General features: G+C 44.5%; 1 protein-coding gene and 1 pseudogene across 2 annotated transcripts; both read left to right on the forward strand.

Moving 5' to 3' along the window:
• Window positions 1-478: 478 nt before the first annotated feature.
• On the forward strand, window positions 479-2,127 carry LOC147454646 (uncharacterized; annotated as a pseudogene).
• Window positions 2,128-6,985: 4,858 nt separating this feature from the next.
• On the forward strand, window positions 6,986-12,705 carry LOC147454647 (protein STICHEL-like 1). Of its 2 annotated transcripts, none has more exons than XM_086516530.1 (6): window positions 6,986-9,656; window positions 9,744-9,942; window positions 10,075-10,668; window positions 11,258-11,957; window positions 12,069-12,132; window positions 12,254-12,705. In XM_086516530.1, exons 1-6 carry the CDS (start codon window positions 7,467-7,469, stop codon window positions 12,335-12,337), a joined length of 3,831 nt encoding a protein of 1,276 aa, XP_086372656.1. In that variant the 5' UTR covers window positions 6,986-7,466; the 3' UTR covers window positions 12,338-12,705. The 2 variants fall into 2 exon arrangements, with proteins under 2 accessions (XP_086372656.1, XP_086372655.1); XM_086516529.1 differs by having other exon boundaries at window positions 6,993-9,656; window positions 11,249-11,957.
• Window positions 12,706-12,981: the final 276 nt, after the last annotated feature.

Below are 12,981 nucleotides of genomic sequence, written 5' to 3' on the forward strand. Positions count from 1 at the left end.
CCGTTCGCTACCACTGCATCTACCATAGGGTTCTCCTTCTCTCTCTTGCATGGGGTGGTCGATCGGCATGCAACATCCAATCCACTGGCTACCACCCATTACCCTGTGTAGCTAATCTCTTATCTTCTCTCTCTCAAAGCCAACACCTTCTATATCTCTATAGCATTCCAGCATGCCATGCAATTTAGTAGTCACCAACCATTGTTAGTGTTCCTAGACGTCCATTAGCTTGCATGCCATAGTTAACTTTCTCTCTCTCTTCTCTCTCATAGCTAGGGGCACCTACCACACAAGAGGTGGCATGAAAACTCTCTGCTCTCTGCTATTGCAGTGGCCGAACTGGTGCCACCTAATTCTCTCTCTCTATCTTCAATCGTCGCCCCACACTCCCTACCTAACTCCAGCCACCATTCCCCCCCCCCCACACACACGCGCACACACACACTACTTGATCATGTAGACTGTAGTGCGCGTCCACTACCTGCACTGCCTCTCTTCCTCTCCCTAACTTCATACTGCTGCCCTGACGGCTACCAACCAGGGGCTCATAGCCACTTCCTCTTCACAGCCGCCCACCAAAGACCATGCAGGTGTAGAGCGTTGTTGCCATGCACGCCGCACATATGCTCCTGTCTCCTCCCTACCTACTCTGCGCAGTCCCATGTTCCCTGTCTCTCGTCACGAACTCCACAGAGTAGTAGTCATCGATAGCGCCCACCAACTCTCTTTTTATTTTGATATTTTGGCAGCAGCTGCAGTTTTACATTTTATGTGGTTCATGTCACAGTGCGAAGAGCAACTCTGTCCTGGCTGCCCTAGCCAAGATATGGAATGCGTCACACCAGCTCTCAGTCTAATTAGGTTTTGGCCTGGACGGTGTTAATAAACGCTGGGATGAACAAAGTCTTTGGGCCTGCTTGTGAGATAACCTGAACCTCGCATACCCCAACCTCTTTAGGGCCAGGGATCCAAGGGAAGCATATATGCATGGCACTGCAATTCTGATCGCTCTTACTGAAGGAAAAACTGTTGACACCTGTAACAATCATCATTGATGAAGCCGATTCCCTGATTCCATTGCCTTCTGCCTGCATCGATCTGTTCTTCCATGTAATTAGAGGGATCAAGTGTGAACCCGAAAAGATACAATGTTTATGGTTTTCTACTAGTTGCAACGGAGTGTCTGCGTGATCTCATTACAGCTCACTATCATAAGTGCGTGCAAGGTGCACTGCGAGGTGGTCTTGGCTTGGATGATATCTTGTCTTCACTACAGGTAGTTGCTGGTCGACCAGGTGTCCACATGGAGGTGGATTTGATAGCGACTTCAAGCATGTCATGGACATGGGTCCACAATGGCTTAGCTGGCACATGTTTGGCATTCCTTGTGCAAGAGGAATTGTGGACGTTGAAGGCATGGATTACTCGGGCTGAGTCTTATCGTTAGGGGCTTTATGTATTTGGCATGTCCACATACAGCCGAATTATGCAATTTGTCAAACATGATGCAAATCAGAATGAATTCTATTCTTTAATGGACCTGCCAGAAGTAGAAGAACTTCCATGTGAACGGTAGACAGTCATTCAGTTCTGCGACTTCATTGCCCAAGGGGTCTTTGACGCCACCGAGGAAGAAAGTGGAGACCATATTGTGTGCATCTCTTCACCACTTCTACGCACTGCTATCCTTTGTGGGAGTGCCATTGTGCAGGAGGAGGTGAATTTGCCTCCTACTTCTCACCACTTGGATAGGATGTGGGTTGTCCTACAGGCTATCAAGTCCCTTGATGGTGCTCCTATGTGCAAGCCTAAGTGTCTGAATGCGGATGATAAACCATCAGAATATGCACATCAGTTTTTGTTCATGTGCAGTCTTAAGGCAATTTTGCAACAAGCATACCCTTCAATAGGAGCTAGGATCTTGCCAGAATCCAAGCATAAACAATTGTATTCTTTTACAATCGTTGTATTCTCCACCTTCATCCGTGATCCCAAGCTTACCACCATAACCAATCATGACCCCGCTTGAAACAATCGACAACACTATGTTTCCTTTTAACTAACCTTCGGTTCCCATGAGGCAAACCTTCCTTGTACATTGATAATCCATTGGTCAAATTTATGTCATTTTCCCATTGTCTTTTACAAGTAAAACTATGACATGTCTTATATAAATAGCCTTAGTTAACCACATCTGTAGTATCTGTTACATTTGAAGGGATTAGGTGAAAATTTCACTGGTAAAGAGGATGGAGATGGTGATCATGTGGACTTATAGAACAATAATTTTGCTTCTCATGGGTCTTGTTGTCTCTTAGTATATTTTGATACTTCCATGCCCTATATTGTAAACCCCGTGAATAATCATACCGTGCTCGGGTCAAATTTTCTCACTCAAGATACATCAGGCCTTAATATTCTAGCAATGATGATCATAGCTGCAATTTGATAGATACACTTTTACCCATCACCACCCATATTGAATGTTACCTGGATTATTAAGCAATTATCAACCATAAACAAGAACATCCCTCTCTCATCATTATTTGCAAGAGCCATTATTTCCATAATGTAAGTTTATCCCCATTAGTACTGATGTAATGTAATTCGATTTTTGCTTTGCGTGCTCTACAAATTGTCTTAAACGTTACATCGTATGTCAGTCAAATTGTTGTTGCATATTCCTCAATATTGTATTCCTTCACAAAGGACTATGTTTACTAAAGGATATTTACCTCTATGCGAGACTTTGAAGTCAACTACTTTTAGAGACCTACTTTTGACCTATCCTAACATTTATACATTGCATGTTGCCTCACCTTATCTGCAGACCGATATCCACTGCTCATCCCAATCTTGCAAACCACCTTATAAATTTAGATAACACCTATCTATCCCCTCGTCTGTACTTCAAGTTGTCTACTTTAATTCTCTTTTCTTGGCAAACAAACTTTGCATCAATTTTATGGCGTTTAAAATGTAAATGCATCTAATGTGCAATTATTAACGTCTTCTTAAATTTAACAAGAAATGTTTTAGTGCTTTGTCTTTGAAAAATACTTTTGCAGATAACACTAAGTATAATGCTCTCCTCTCTGAGAATCTTACGGTATGCAATTCAATTACCCCTGGTTAGTAAGCTCTTTCTATGTAATATTAGATAGCTAACTTGTGTGATGACTAACCTTAACAACTCTCATTATCCTCTGCACTTTGTATTAACAAGCTTCATACATGCGCAACACTATTTTCATTTTAGTGATTTGACATTTATCACACCACACTAGTTGAGACATTATACATTGTTATGGCAAGGATCTTATCGGTTAGACCGAATGGAAATGAAAAAATTTCTACAAATGTTAGAGCTCCTACGCTTGAAAAGGACAAGACTCTCTGCTCCACACCTTGTTACGAAAACTTATGGTTATTGATACATGTATTAGAGTGCCTACGCCTTGTGAGGCAGGACTCTTCGTTTTGCACTCATGTTATAGAAATTTATGGATATTGATACATGTGTACTAGAGTGCCTATGCTTGGTAAGGCAGGACTCTCCGTGGTTACAGTATATGTGGAATTGGCTCACCACATTTGGTATGGATTGATATGAAAGGATATGACGAATTGGTATGAAAAGGTGGAGAAATGGAGAGATCACAAATTCTAAGCAAGGTTGCCTTCCGCACCTATGCACATTTACCTAAATTTTATGGACTCCCATCACACCATACACATGTTACACATTTTTGCACTTTTCAATTGCTTCCTACTATTCATTCCTACTCCTTTGGTTTTTAGTTACTCATTGTGCTATGTAGACATGTACTCAAAGTCTTGTACCTCGCACTCGACTCCACCACTTATTTACCTCGCAACTCAGAACAGTTGATTTTGCAACCCCGGAGTATGTTATATATGGATATGGGATCTGTACATTTATTACTCAAGTGCTCATTAGGAGCTATGGTCATTTACGTCGGCTGGCCAATGTGTATTCATTTTTGAGCATTGAAGAATCTATAAATGAAATATGTACAAGAGGGAAATGCTCACTCTTGCACGGGGGCGATTGCACCCAGCGTCATCTAATTCTTCTCTCCTCTCCTCTCTTCTCTCTTGCCGTGCAAATGTAGCACTCCGCACTAGGAGGTGCGCTTGCACGTGCTCTCACGCTCTATTTCACTCCCTGCCTCCCTCTATTCGTGTATAGCTTGGATTATGTGCTTGTGCGAGTCGTCAGGTATGCAGATTTGCTCGTTTACGGATTGTAGCATGTTATTTTTGTATTTTGCAGGGCAACCGTGCCTCCATTTGCAACATGACTCTAGATGGTTTGGATTCCACCTTCAAGGCAACAAAAGCCCTCTCACAAGACGAGCACAAAGCTGCTATAAGGCTGAGATTAGACTCTGGAAGGATGGCCTGAGCTCTTCCAATATTCCATATTTCAAAAGGCTGTGCTGACTTCATAATTGCTAAAACCAAGCCTTCGAAGGTGCTTCAAGAGGAGTGCATTCTCTCTTACCAATGTGTGTATAGACATCTATAACTCCAAGGAAGCTCATGTAGATTTATTCCTACTTTGTGGCAAATGTTAATTCCAGATGGGGAATCTCGTGGAATGCCCACCATCAATGGGCTTACAAATTTATATGATTGTGGGCCTACCCCTTGTCTATTAAACATTGTTTCCTCTTATGTTTTATCCTTCATCAAGGAGTTGAAAGGGGGAAAAAGCCAAGAAGATTTGTATTTTGAGTGGATTATATGCTGTAGATGTAAATTTCACCTGTTTGTTAACTACCCACACGATGACCACTTCATGAGGGAACTTCAGAAAGCTTGTGGAGATGCTATGTCTAGATTTCTTGGAGGGCACTTCTTCTAGGTGAATGTAAACACATGGACGTTTCCTTTTGGACCTGTCTCAAGGAGTTCTTACTTATGAAATGTGTAGCTTGAGAGAAACAAGGCCTGCTTTGGTAGAGTACACAATGCAAACTCTATCCAACTCAGGCTCTACTTCTTGCATGTAATGAAGGAAATTAAAGCTCATATGAGGGATGATACCCAACATAATATTAGAGATATTCAAAGGTCCATTTATTGGCAGAAGTGGAAAAATGTTACCCTTGCTTTCTATGAGCCTTCTAGACTACCAGGTTGGACATGATAACCCCCTATCCGTCCTTGGGGGTATTTGTACTTTTTCCATCTTTTTTATAATTCAGTTGTTTTCTCCAATGAACGAAAAAAAGATGCTCATGTGGGCATGATGTCTAGGCTATGAGACTCGCTTGAGGAAAGTCGTGCTTTCAAAACCTAGGTAGGGGTACTTTTCTCTTCTCCTTTGTCCGCCTTGAGATAGCTTTTGTCATCGATCCCACCGCCCAAGACCCGTGGGAATTAGTTTCCAGGCTAGGAAAGCCTGCATCAGGGATGCTAGCCTCGTCTATAAAGGCCACGGGCAAAAGTAAAGGGATCAACCATGGAGGTTTAATCCTCCGTCGGTCACTTCTTCAAGTAATAAAAAAATCAGGCTCCTAGCCGTCGTGGATCTGCCTTGATCCCTAAACCTCGCACTCAACAAACCAACGCCCTATCCAACCCACCTATCGTGCATCGCTGCAAGGGATGTGACTCCATAGCTATACCCCCTCCCCCCCCCCCCCCCCCCCCCCCCCTCCCCTCTCTTCTTTTGCGTTGATTCGATGGCCCAAAGCCCCCCCGCTGCGCCGATCATGCGTGGTGCCGTAGATCCCTTGAGTCCAGACCCCACGCCCTGTGGCATTTATAGACGAGGGATGACTAGGGATTTGTTTGGGAACTTGAATTCAGTTGTTTTCTCCAAAGAACGAAAAAAAGATGCTCATGTGGGCATGATGTCTAGGCTATGAGACTCGCTTAAGGAAAGTCGTGCTTTCAAAACCTAGGTAGAGCTCTGCTAGCTGTCGCTCGCGGATCTGCCTTGATCCCTAAACCTCGCACTGCACAAACCAACGCCCTATCCAATCCACCTATCGTGCATTGCTGCAAGGGATGTGACTCCATAGTTATAAAAACCTGCCCCCCCCCCCCCCCCCCCCCTTGCATTGATCCGACGGCCCAAAGCCCCCCCCTCCACCGGTCATGCATGGTGCCGTAGATCGCTCAAGTCCGGACTCTACGCCTGTGGCATTTATACCACATAGACGAGGGATGACTAGGGATTTGTTTGGGGAACTTGAAGAGTTCAAGAGTTTGCCAGCCAGAGTGCTAGGGAATTGTGAAAGGTTAATTTGCTATCGGCTGCCGTGCGTGAGAGTCAAGACTGTGAAGTTTGAACAGTGTACTGCGCCACTCGTGAGTAGTCACTCATCAGTAATAGTATATCCAGAGCCCCTACAAAATAAGTGTCGGAGAGCGAAGCGTCCATAGACTCGATCTTCACAATCCGACGGCACAGAGCTCCAGCTCGTGGCTAGCAAACTCTGCATATGCGGGATTGCGGGTGAGAGGGGTCCAGGTCTCCTCACTGTCTAATGATTGGTAGAAATGAGACAGTGTCGATGTGGACACTCTCAAATATTTTCTGGTGAAAAGCCAAAAATAAGAAATTGGACCAGATAATGTCGCTGAATAGGCAGAGAATGCCATGAAAACCTCAAATAATAATTTGAAAGCGATACAGAAAAATAATTTTATCTGCTTCATTGTTGTACCATCCAGAGAAAAAATTCTATTGGAGCTGAGCTGATTTTAATCTGCCCAAAATCTTAAACTTTACCAGGCATTTTGAGAAATTTAAAATTGTTTGAAAAAGGTTAGCTGCTTTGTCCAATCTTAGTTTCTTTGCCATTTTTAAAAGCATTTTGGTGATTTTAAAATAATCCAGCCTCTGTTACGGCTCTGTCGCAGGCAGCTTTTTGGCCCACTGAATACTCATGCTGTCCCCTGCCTCGGCATTCCTTTTCTGTGATGCTGATTTTTCCTGCATTTTTCTCCACCCATGAAAGGAGTTTTTCTGATGGCTGATAAATTTGTCTCCACTTATAATCTACCAATTGTATTTACAGAAAATAATTTTTTTGACTCGTGGGGGACTCTGCACGGCGAGTCTGCAGTAGTTATCCTCTCAGATTCCTCAGGTTCTTGATATGGGTACTTTGTAGCTTTCAAGTTTCATCAAATTTGGCTTTCTTTTGACTGCCCGTGCGGTTGGTTACCCTTGGGGCCTGGGCCTTGGCCTTTTCAATTTGCAGCTTTAATGGCTGGATCAAGCAAAGATGCTCTGAGAATTTGGATTGCTAATTTATTGCATGGATTGAGGTGCCTATATTGTTTTTCACCATCTGGCAAAGTCTGATGTAGTTGCCCCTCTCAAGCTCAGAAGTTCACCCTGCCCATTTGGGCTCTCTGTTGGGGGAAATTCATCAGCTAGAGAGCTCCCTTCACTCTAGTTCATAAGCTCTCCCTTGGTGGCTATGGATGAGCCAGCTTTTGTGTCCAGAAGCTCCAGGGCAGCTTATTCAGCTAGAAACCCAACCTCCTCTCATGTAAATAGGTCCCCCTCTCTCTCAATATCCACCAACACCTCCCCCTGGTTCAACCCTGGCCTTGTGCCCTACTCCAGAAACATGCCGGACACGATGGAAGAGGAAGAGCACCCCCTCCATACAAGAAAGGATCCCACAGATGAAGAGCAGCTGGCTCTTCGCAGAACCCGTGATCGCGAAGGTCAGCACAGGGACCAGTATGGTGCACAGGTTGGCTGGGATTGGCGATCCAGGAAGTGGATTGATGGTGTACATGGTTCTTCTCTTAGTGGCCGACAGCAGAAGTTTCATCTCTCACGTCAGCGCCAGCGAGAGAACTCTGCTGATGAATCCATAGATGGAAGAATTTCTCGACTTCGACAGGATGCAAACCGATTGGTGAATGAACGCAGGCTTGTTGCACGGCGAACTTCCCGACAGTCTTCTGGCTGGGTAAGTGAATTTGAGGGCATCTCAGAGAGGAGGAGGAGAGATGGTTATGGTGTGGAGACTCTGACCAGAATAAAGAGGGAGAAGGTTGGTGGGCCAAGGGGTAGGAGAAGAGCAAGCCACCATGTCTTAGATCTGCATAACAGAAGGAAGCTCATGAGAAGAGAATTCCAGCTAAGAAGGGATACCAGTATGCGCCGAAGCAAAGCTGAAGGCGAGATAGTAAGCGCTCTGCAGCTCCTTGGAGAATCGATACATTCATCCAAATCTTTCTCTCTACAGACATTAGAGGAGTATTTGAAAGAAAGGGCTGCCACTAGGAGGCTTCAGGATGATGACACTACAGGGTCCATGGATATGGCGTCTGCTTTGCAACCGGCTAGCTATGTCAGCTCTGGGAAGCATACCGAAAGGCCACGACGGTCAGTGCGTAAAGGGGCAGTGATCAAGCCTATCAATGAAACATCTTTGGAAAATAATGCACAGCAGCCAGTCTCTATCTACCCTTCTGAGGATGGACAAGATGAAGGGTCAGAAGCACAGAGATCTGGTTGTGGCATATCGTGGCGGTGGCTGAACACCCATCATGTCAACAAGGATGACTCTTCCATGCCTTCTTATGCAGGTGCTGGGTGCTTTCCAGCGGTATCGAAACGCAGGATAGGGCAGCGGCTGTTGGTTTCGCGACATAGAAAGGGATGGGACAAGTATAATTCGGAGGGTTCTTTTACCTCATTCGACTCCGACTCTGAAACTGTCCCTTTGATGACTGAGCCTGAACCCTTTCATGACTATACAACGGATGATGTTGGATCTTCAGTGGAGCTTGACAGGAATCTCCATATAGGGCTCAAGCACAAGAAGGCTAGCAGGTTTAAGGAGCTTGAAAGGTACAACAATGGGCATAGTTACATGAAGAGTGATTTTGAAAATGAGGTCAAAGAGATCAGTTTGTCTATGCGACAATCAGGTGTCAGCCGACATCGCAGCACGAGCCAAAAACATCGACCCAAAATGTTCAAGGACCTCGTCGGACAGTCCATGGTAGCCCAATCTCTGTCTAATGCTGTATTGAGAGGTAAAATTGCTCCAGTGTACCTATTCCAAGGTCCTAGGGGAACAGGGAAAACCTGTGCAGCGAGGATTTTTACTGCTGCATTGAACTGCCTCTCTTCAGAAGACCTCCGGCCTTGTGGAACATGCAAGGAATGCTCCTCTTTTGATGAAGGGAAAAATTTTGATGTCAGGGAAGTCGATGCTGCAGGAAACAGTGGGATTGAGAGTATGAAGCTTCTTCTCAAGCACATATCTCTGCCACCCTCGTCCCGGTATAAAGTCTTCATCATAGATGAGTGCCATGCTCTTACTGTGGATGCATGGAATGCCTTCTTGAAGAGCTTAGAAGAGCCCCCTAGCTATGTGGTTTTCATTCTCATCACAACAGATGCAGAGCAGTTGCCTCGCACGGCTCTTTCTCGGTGTCAGAAGTTCCTGTTCTCAAAGATCAAAGACTCTGACATAGTTTCGAGACTTCAGAAGATTGCTTTGTTGGAAAGAATTGACATAGAGCTTGCTGCTTTGCAGCTTATTGCTAGCAGATCAGATGGTTCTTTGCGGGATGCTGAGATGACACTGGATCAGATCAGTCTTCTCGGCAAGAGAGCTACTCTCTCAGTTGTGCAGGAGCTGGTATAGATGATTGCATCTTTGTAGTTTTCTGGTGATGTCCTCGATGTGGTGATAGGCTGTCTTTTGACTCTGTTTTGTCCGTCGTAGGTTGGGATGATACCTGAGAAGAAGCTCATAGAGTTTCTCGAGGTGGCATTGTCACCAGATACATCCAACACTGTGAAGGCAATTAGAGACTTCATGGAGTCTGGAGTAGATGCCTTAGCTCTAATCTCTCAACTAGCCACTTTGATAACCGACATCCTTGCAGGCAATAATCGATCCGCAGCGTACAGACTTAAGCATGGTATGAAATCTTCTCTTTTAAGCTTCAACTAGTCAGGCACGAATTTGTACAACGTAAGGTCATCAATTTTTGTATGGGATGATCAAAGGGGGTGTCATGGCTCAGCTGAATCTTGGCCTTTTGTTCATGCAGTTAGAAAAGTAGAAGATGAGCGATTTCGGCAAGCTTTGAAAATCCTTTCCGACGCAGAAAGGCAGCTCAGGTCTTGCACAGATAGAACCACATGGTTAACTGCTGCATTCTTGCAGTTTTCTCAGACAGATCCCTCCAGTGCGACACCTTATTCACTCGGTACCAGTATCGCACAAAGCCCTGTGAATTTCTTTGACACCAGCGAGAAGGAAACAGCGGAGGGTGATGCAAAGTGGGAGTCCCATTCTAGTCCTCTAATGAGTGAGAGAGCTTTTAGAGGGGATCACAAGAGGGGGCATAGCCAGAGCATTCCTCATTCGGGTCCGCTAGTTGGCAGCAAAGTGCACCCCTGCAGCCATTCCCCCAGGTCGGTGACAGATGTTGATGATGTGAGGACAATGCCAGGTGCAAGTAGGCCTCCGGTTGTACCTCGAGCTTTTTCTTCTGGACTGAACAACTCAGATCAAAGGAAACTCTGTACAAATATGCCCATGGATAGCATCTGGAGGAAAGTTGTAGACAACAGTCGGTCCAATGCGGTCAAGCAGCTATTGCATGGAGAGGCTAAGTTGGTTTCGCTTTCTGTCACCGAAGGTAGTTATGGCGCTTTTTGCAAGCTATACACCTTTGAGATTTCTGCTGGTTTTGTGTGAGTATTAATTGGCTAATGCCTGAAGTATCAATCTGTGAGCTGTATTTGCTATAGCGAAGGTGCTATATCAGTCAATTACCACAATCGACCACTTAAGGCTGTTGGAACCATGCCTGTGTCGTTCCGTTCCGCTTTAACGTTGCAAGGGTCTTATTCTACGGAGTGGCCACCTTTATCTAGTGTTGGGTAACTTAGAATGTCATAAATTAGTTTTCCAGGCCACCTTGTAGCTGCACTCATATACTCTTTAGGTTTATAATTAACAAAGTTAGGAAATTGATGATGGGTAGGGGATATCTGTCGATGAAAGGGTACCGAATTACCAAATTTGTTACGGAGACTTGAAGAATGGATCCTGCTTTTGTATGCCAGTAATTTCCATCAAAAAAAGACTTCAAGATTTTCATGAAGTAGGGAGATGGGAGTAATGCTGTTTCTGAAGTTTTTTGAGTAGTTTATGCTCTAATAATTTGATGGGTTACTTGTAAGCTCTTTAAATTTTGGAACCTTATTACTTCGCAGCTCTTGCAGTTGCCCACTTGGAATTTAGGCACCTTGAGCACAGAAATTTGGCAGAGAAAGCACGAACAAGCATTGCAAAAGCATTTCAAGACGCCCTGTGCTGTCCGGTTGATTTGAAAATCACGTTGTCCTCAACATCTGCAGAAGATATTACCAGTCAGGAGCTGCGGAGTCCCTCCTTCTCCAGAAACCTAGAGCAGCAGATCAAACCAAAAAAGGTTGTACCCATATCCAAGGGAGAAAACAAAGCTTACTACATCGACGAGCATTGCCTGTCACAAGAGCAGAGGAGCCGCCGAAGTGCGTCCTTCAGGAAGTCATCAAGCTCAAAGTTTGGAGTGCCGGTTGCATCTAGTCCTCGCATCCGTTTACCAGAGCCAAGGAAACCGCAGCACAGTCTTGATGAAGCTGAGGAGAACATATGTACTCAAAGGTACAGCATCGAGCTTTCTGACAGGGAGCGAAGTGGTGTTCTCAAGGAGAAAATTAAAGAGGCTGCATGTACTTTAGAAAACAGAAGAGCAAGTGTCCATTATGGTAGGGCATCAAACGCATTGAGTTTGCAGAATGTTGATGATTTGGGTGGAGATCATGGTATAGACGCCCAATCAGAAGACAGCTTTGAGAAGCATAGCAATGGTGAGCATGGGTTCTCTCCTGCTCCAATGGAAGGCAATGGCTATGGCATTGTCGTTGACAGAGATGGATCGTGAGTGATCTTGAGTTCAACTCTTTGGCTTTTCCACATATCCAAGTTGCACACAGGCATATGCCATGTAATTTGATACTCTCTAATGCAATTTGACACCTTATACTGCAGGGATTCTGAAGCTCAAGGACCGAGTGTCCTATGCTGGAAGGGAAGCAGAATGCAAGATGGCAAGGTAGAAGCTTTGAACAAGAAGAGTGAATGACTAATTTTCTCCTTTAGTCGCATGCATTTCCTACATTTATTTTGGTAAGGATTCAAGAGGATTGTAACCCATATCAACTTGTGCTTAACAGGGGAAACACCAAAGGTTAAGGAGGAAGAGGAGAGGAAGGCTACTCCTCAAACTCGTACCATGTGCAAAAGGAGGAAGAAGCTAATTCTTGAGAGTCATGTATCTGTATGAGAATCTTGTGTAAATTAGTAATTAGATTGTTTTTACCATTGGGTGTGTTGCCCCAATGTGAGCATGCAAATTTTTAGCTTGGGCTTAAATCCAAGTTTGGGTTTCTTGAGCTTGGGAGATCTTCCAAGCTTGTCATGTATAACAAATGGAGACAAGGTGGACCTGTTGGTCGATGCTGTGGAAGTAATGGCATGGTACAGTATAAGCACAAAGCGGCTCTAGATTGATCCAAGACTTGTGTCTGTAATATATGTTGCCAAGCTGGATCAATGTATCTATTTTTTTCCTGTACTGAGAACCTTTTTGGAAGAATTCCAGCTTTAAATGTTGCCGGCCTAAAAAGTTTTGTATATGCTTGAGTGTCAAGAACCCCCAATCTTGTACCCCATCTCTTATATAATGTCAACATTGGTATCAACTACAATCCCCAAATGCAGCAAGGACTTTGTCTCTATGTTTAGGAAGCAAATCATGCAACTTTTTGCAACAAAATTGGACGCTGATTGGGGGCAATAGCTGAGCGATCTTTTAGTCACAAGATTCAGAAGCAACTTGTCTGCAAGGAAAGAAGAGCTTGGAAGACTTTAGTGAAGATTGGGAGAGCCTTCAACACCTTAG

The sequence above is a fragment of the Adiantum capillus-veneris genome, chromosome 7 (assembly GCF_014529385.1).
Source record: "Adiantum capillus-veneris isolate H3 chromosome 7, ASM1452938v2, whole genome shotgun sequence".
NCBI lineage: Eukaryota > Viridiplantae > Streptophyta > Polypodiopsida > Polypodiales > Pteridaceae > Adiantum > Adiantum capillus-veneris.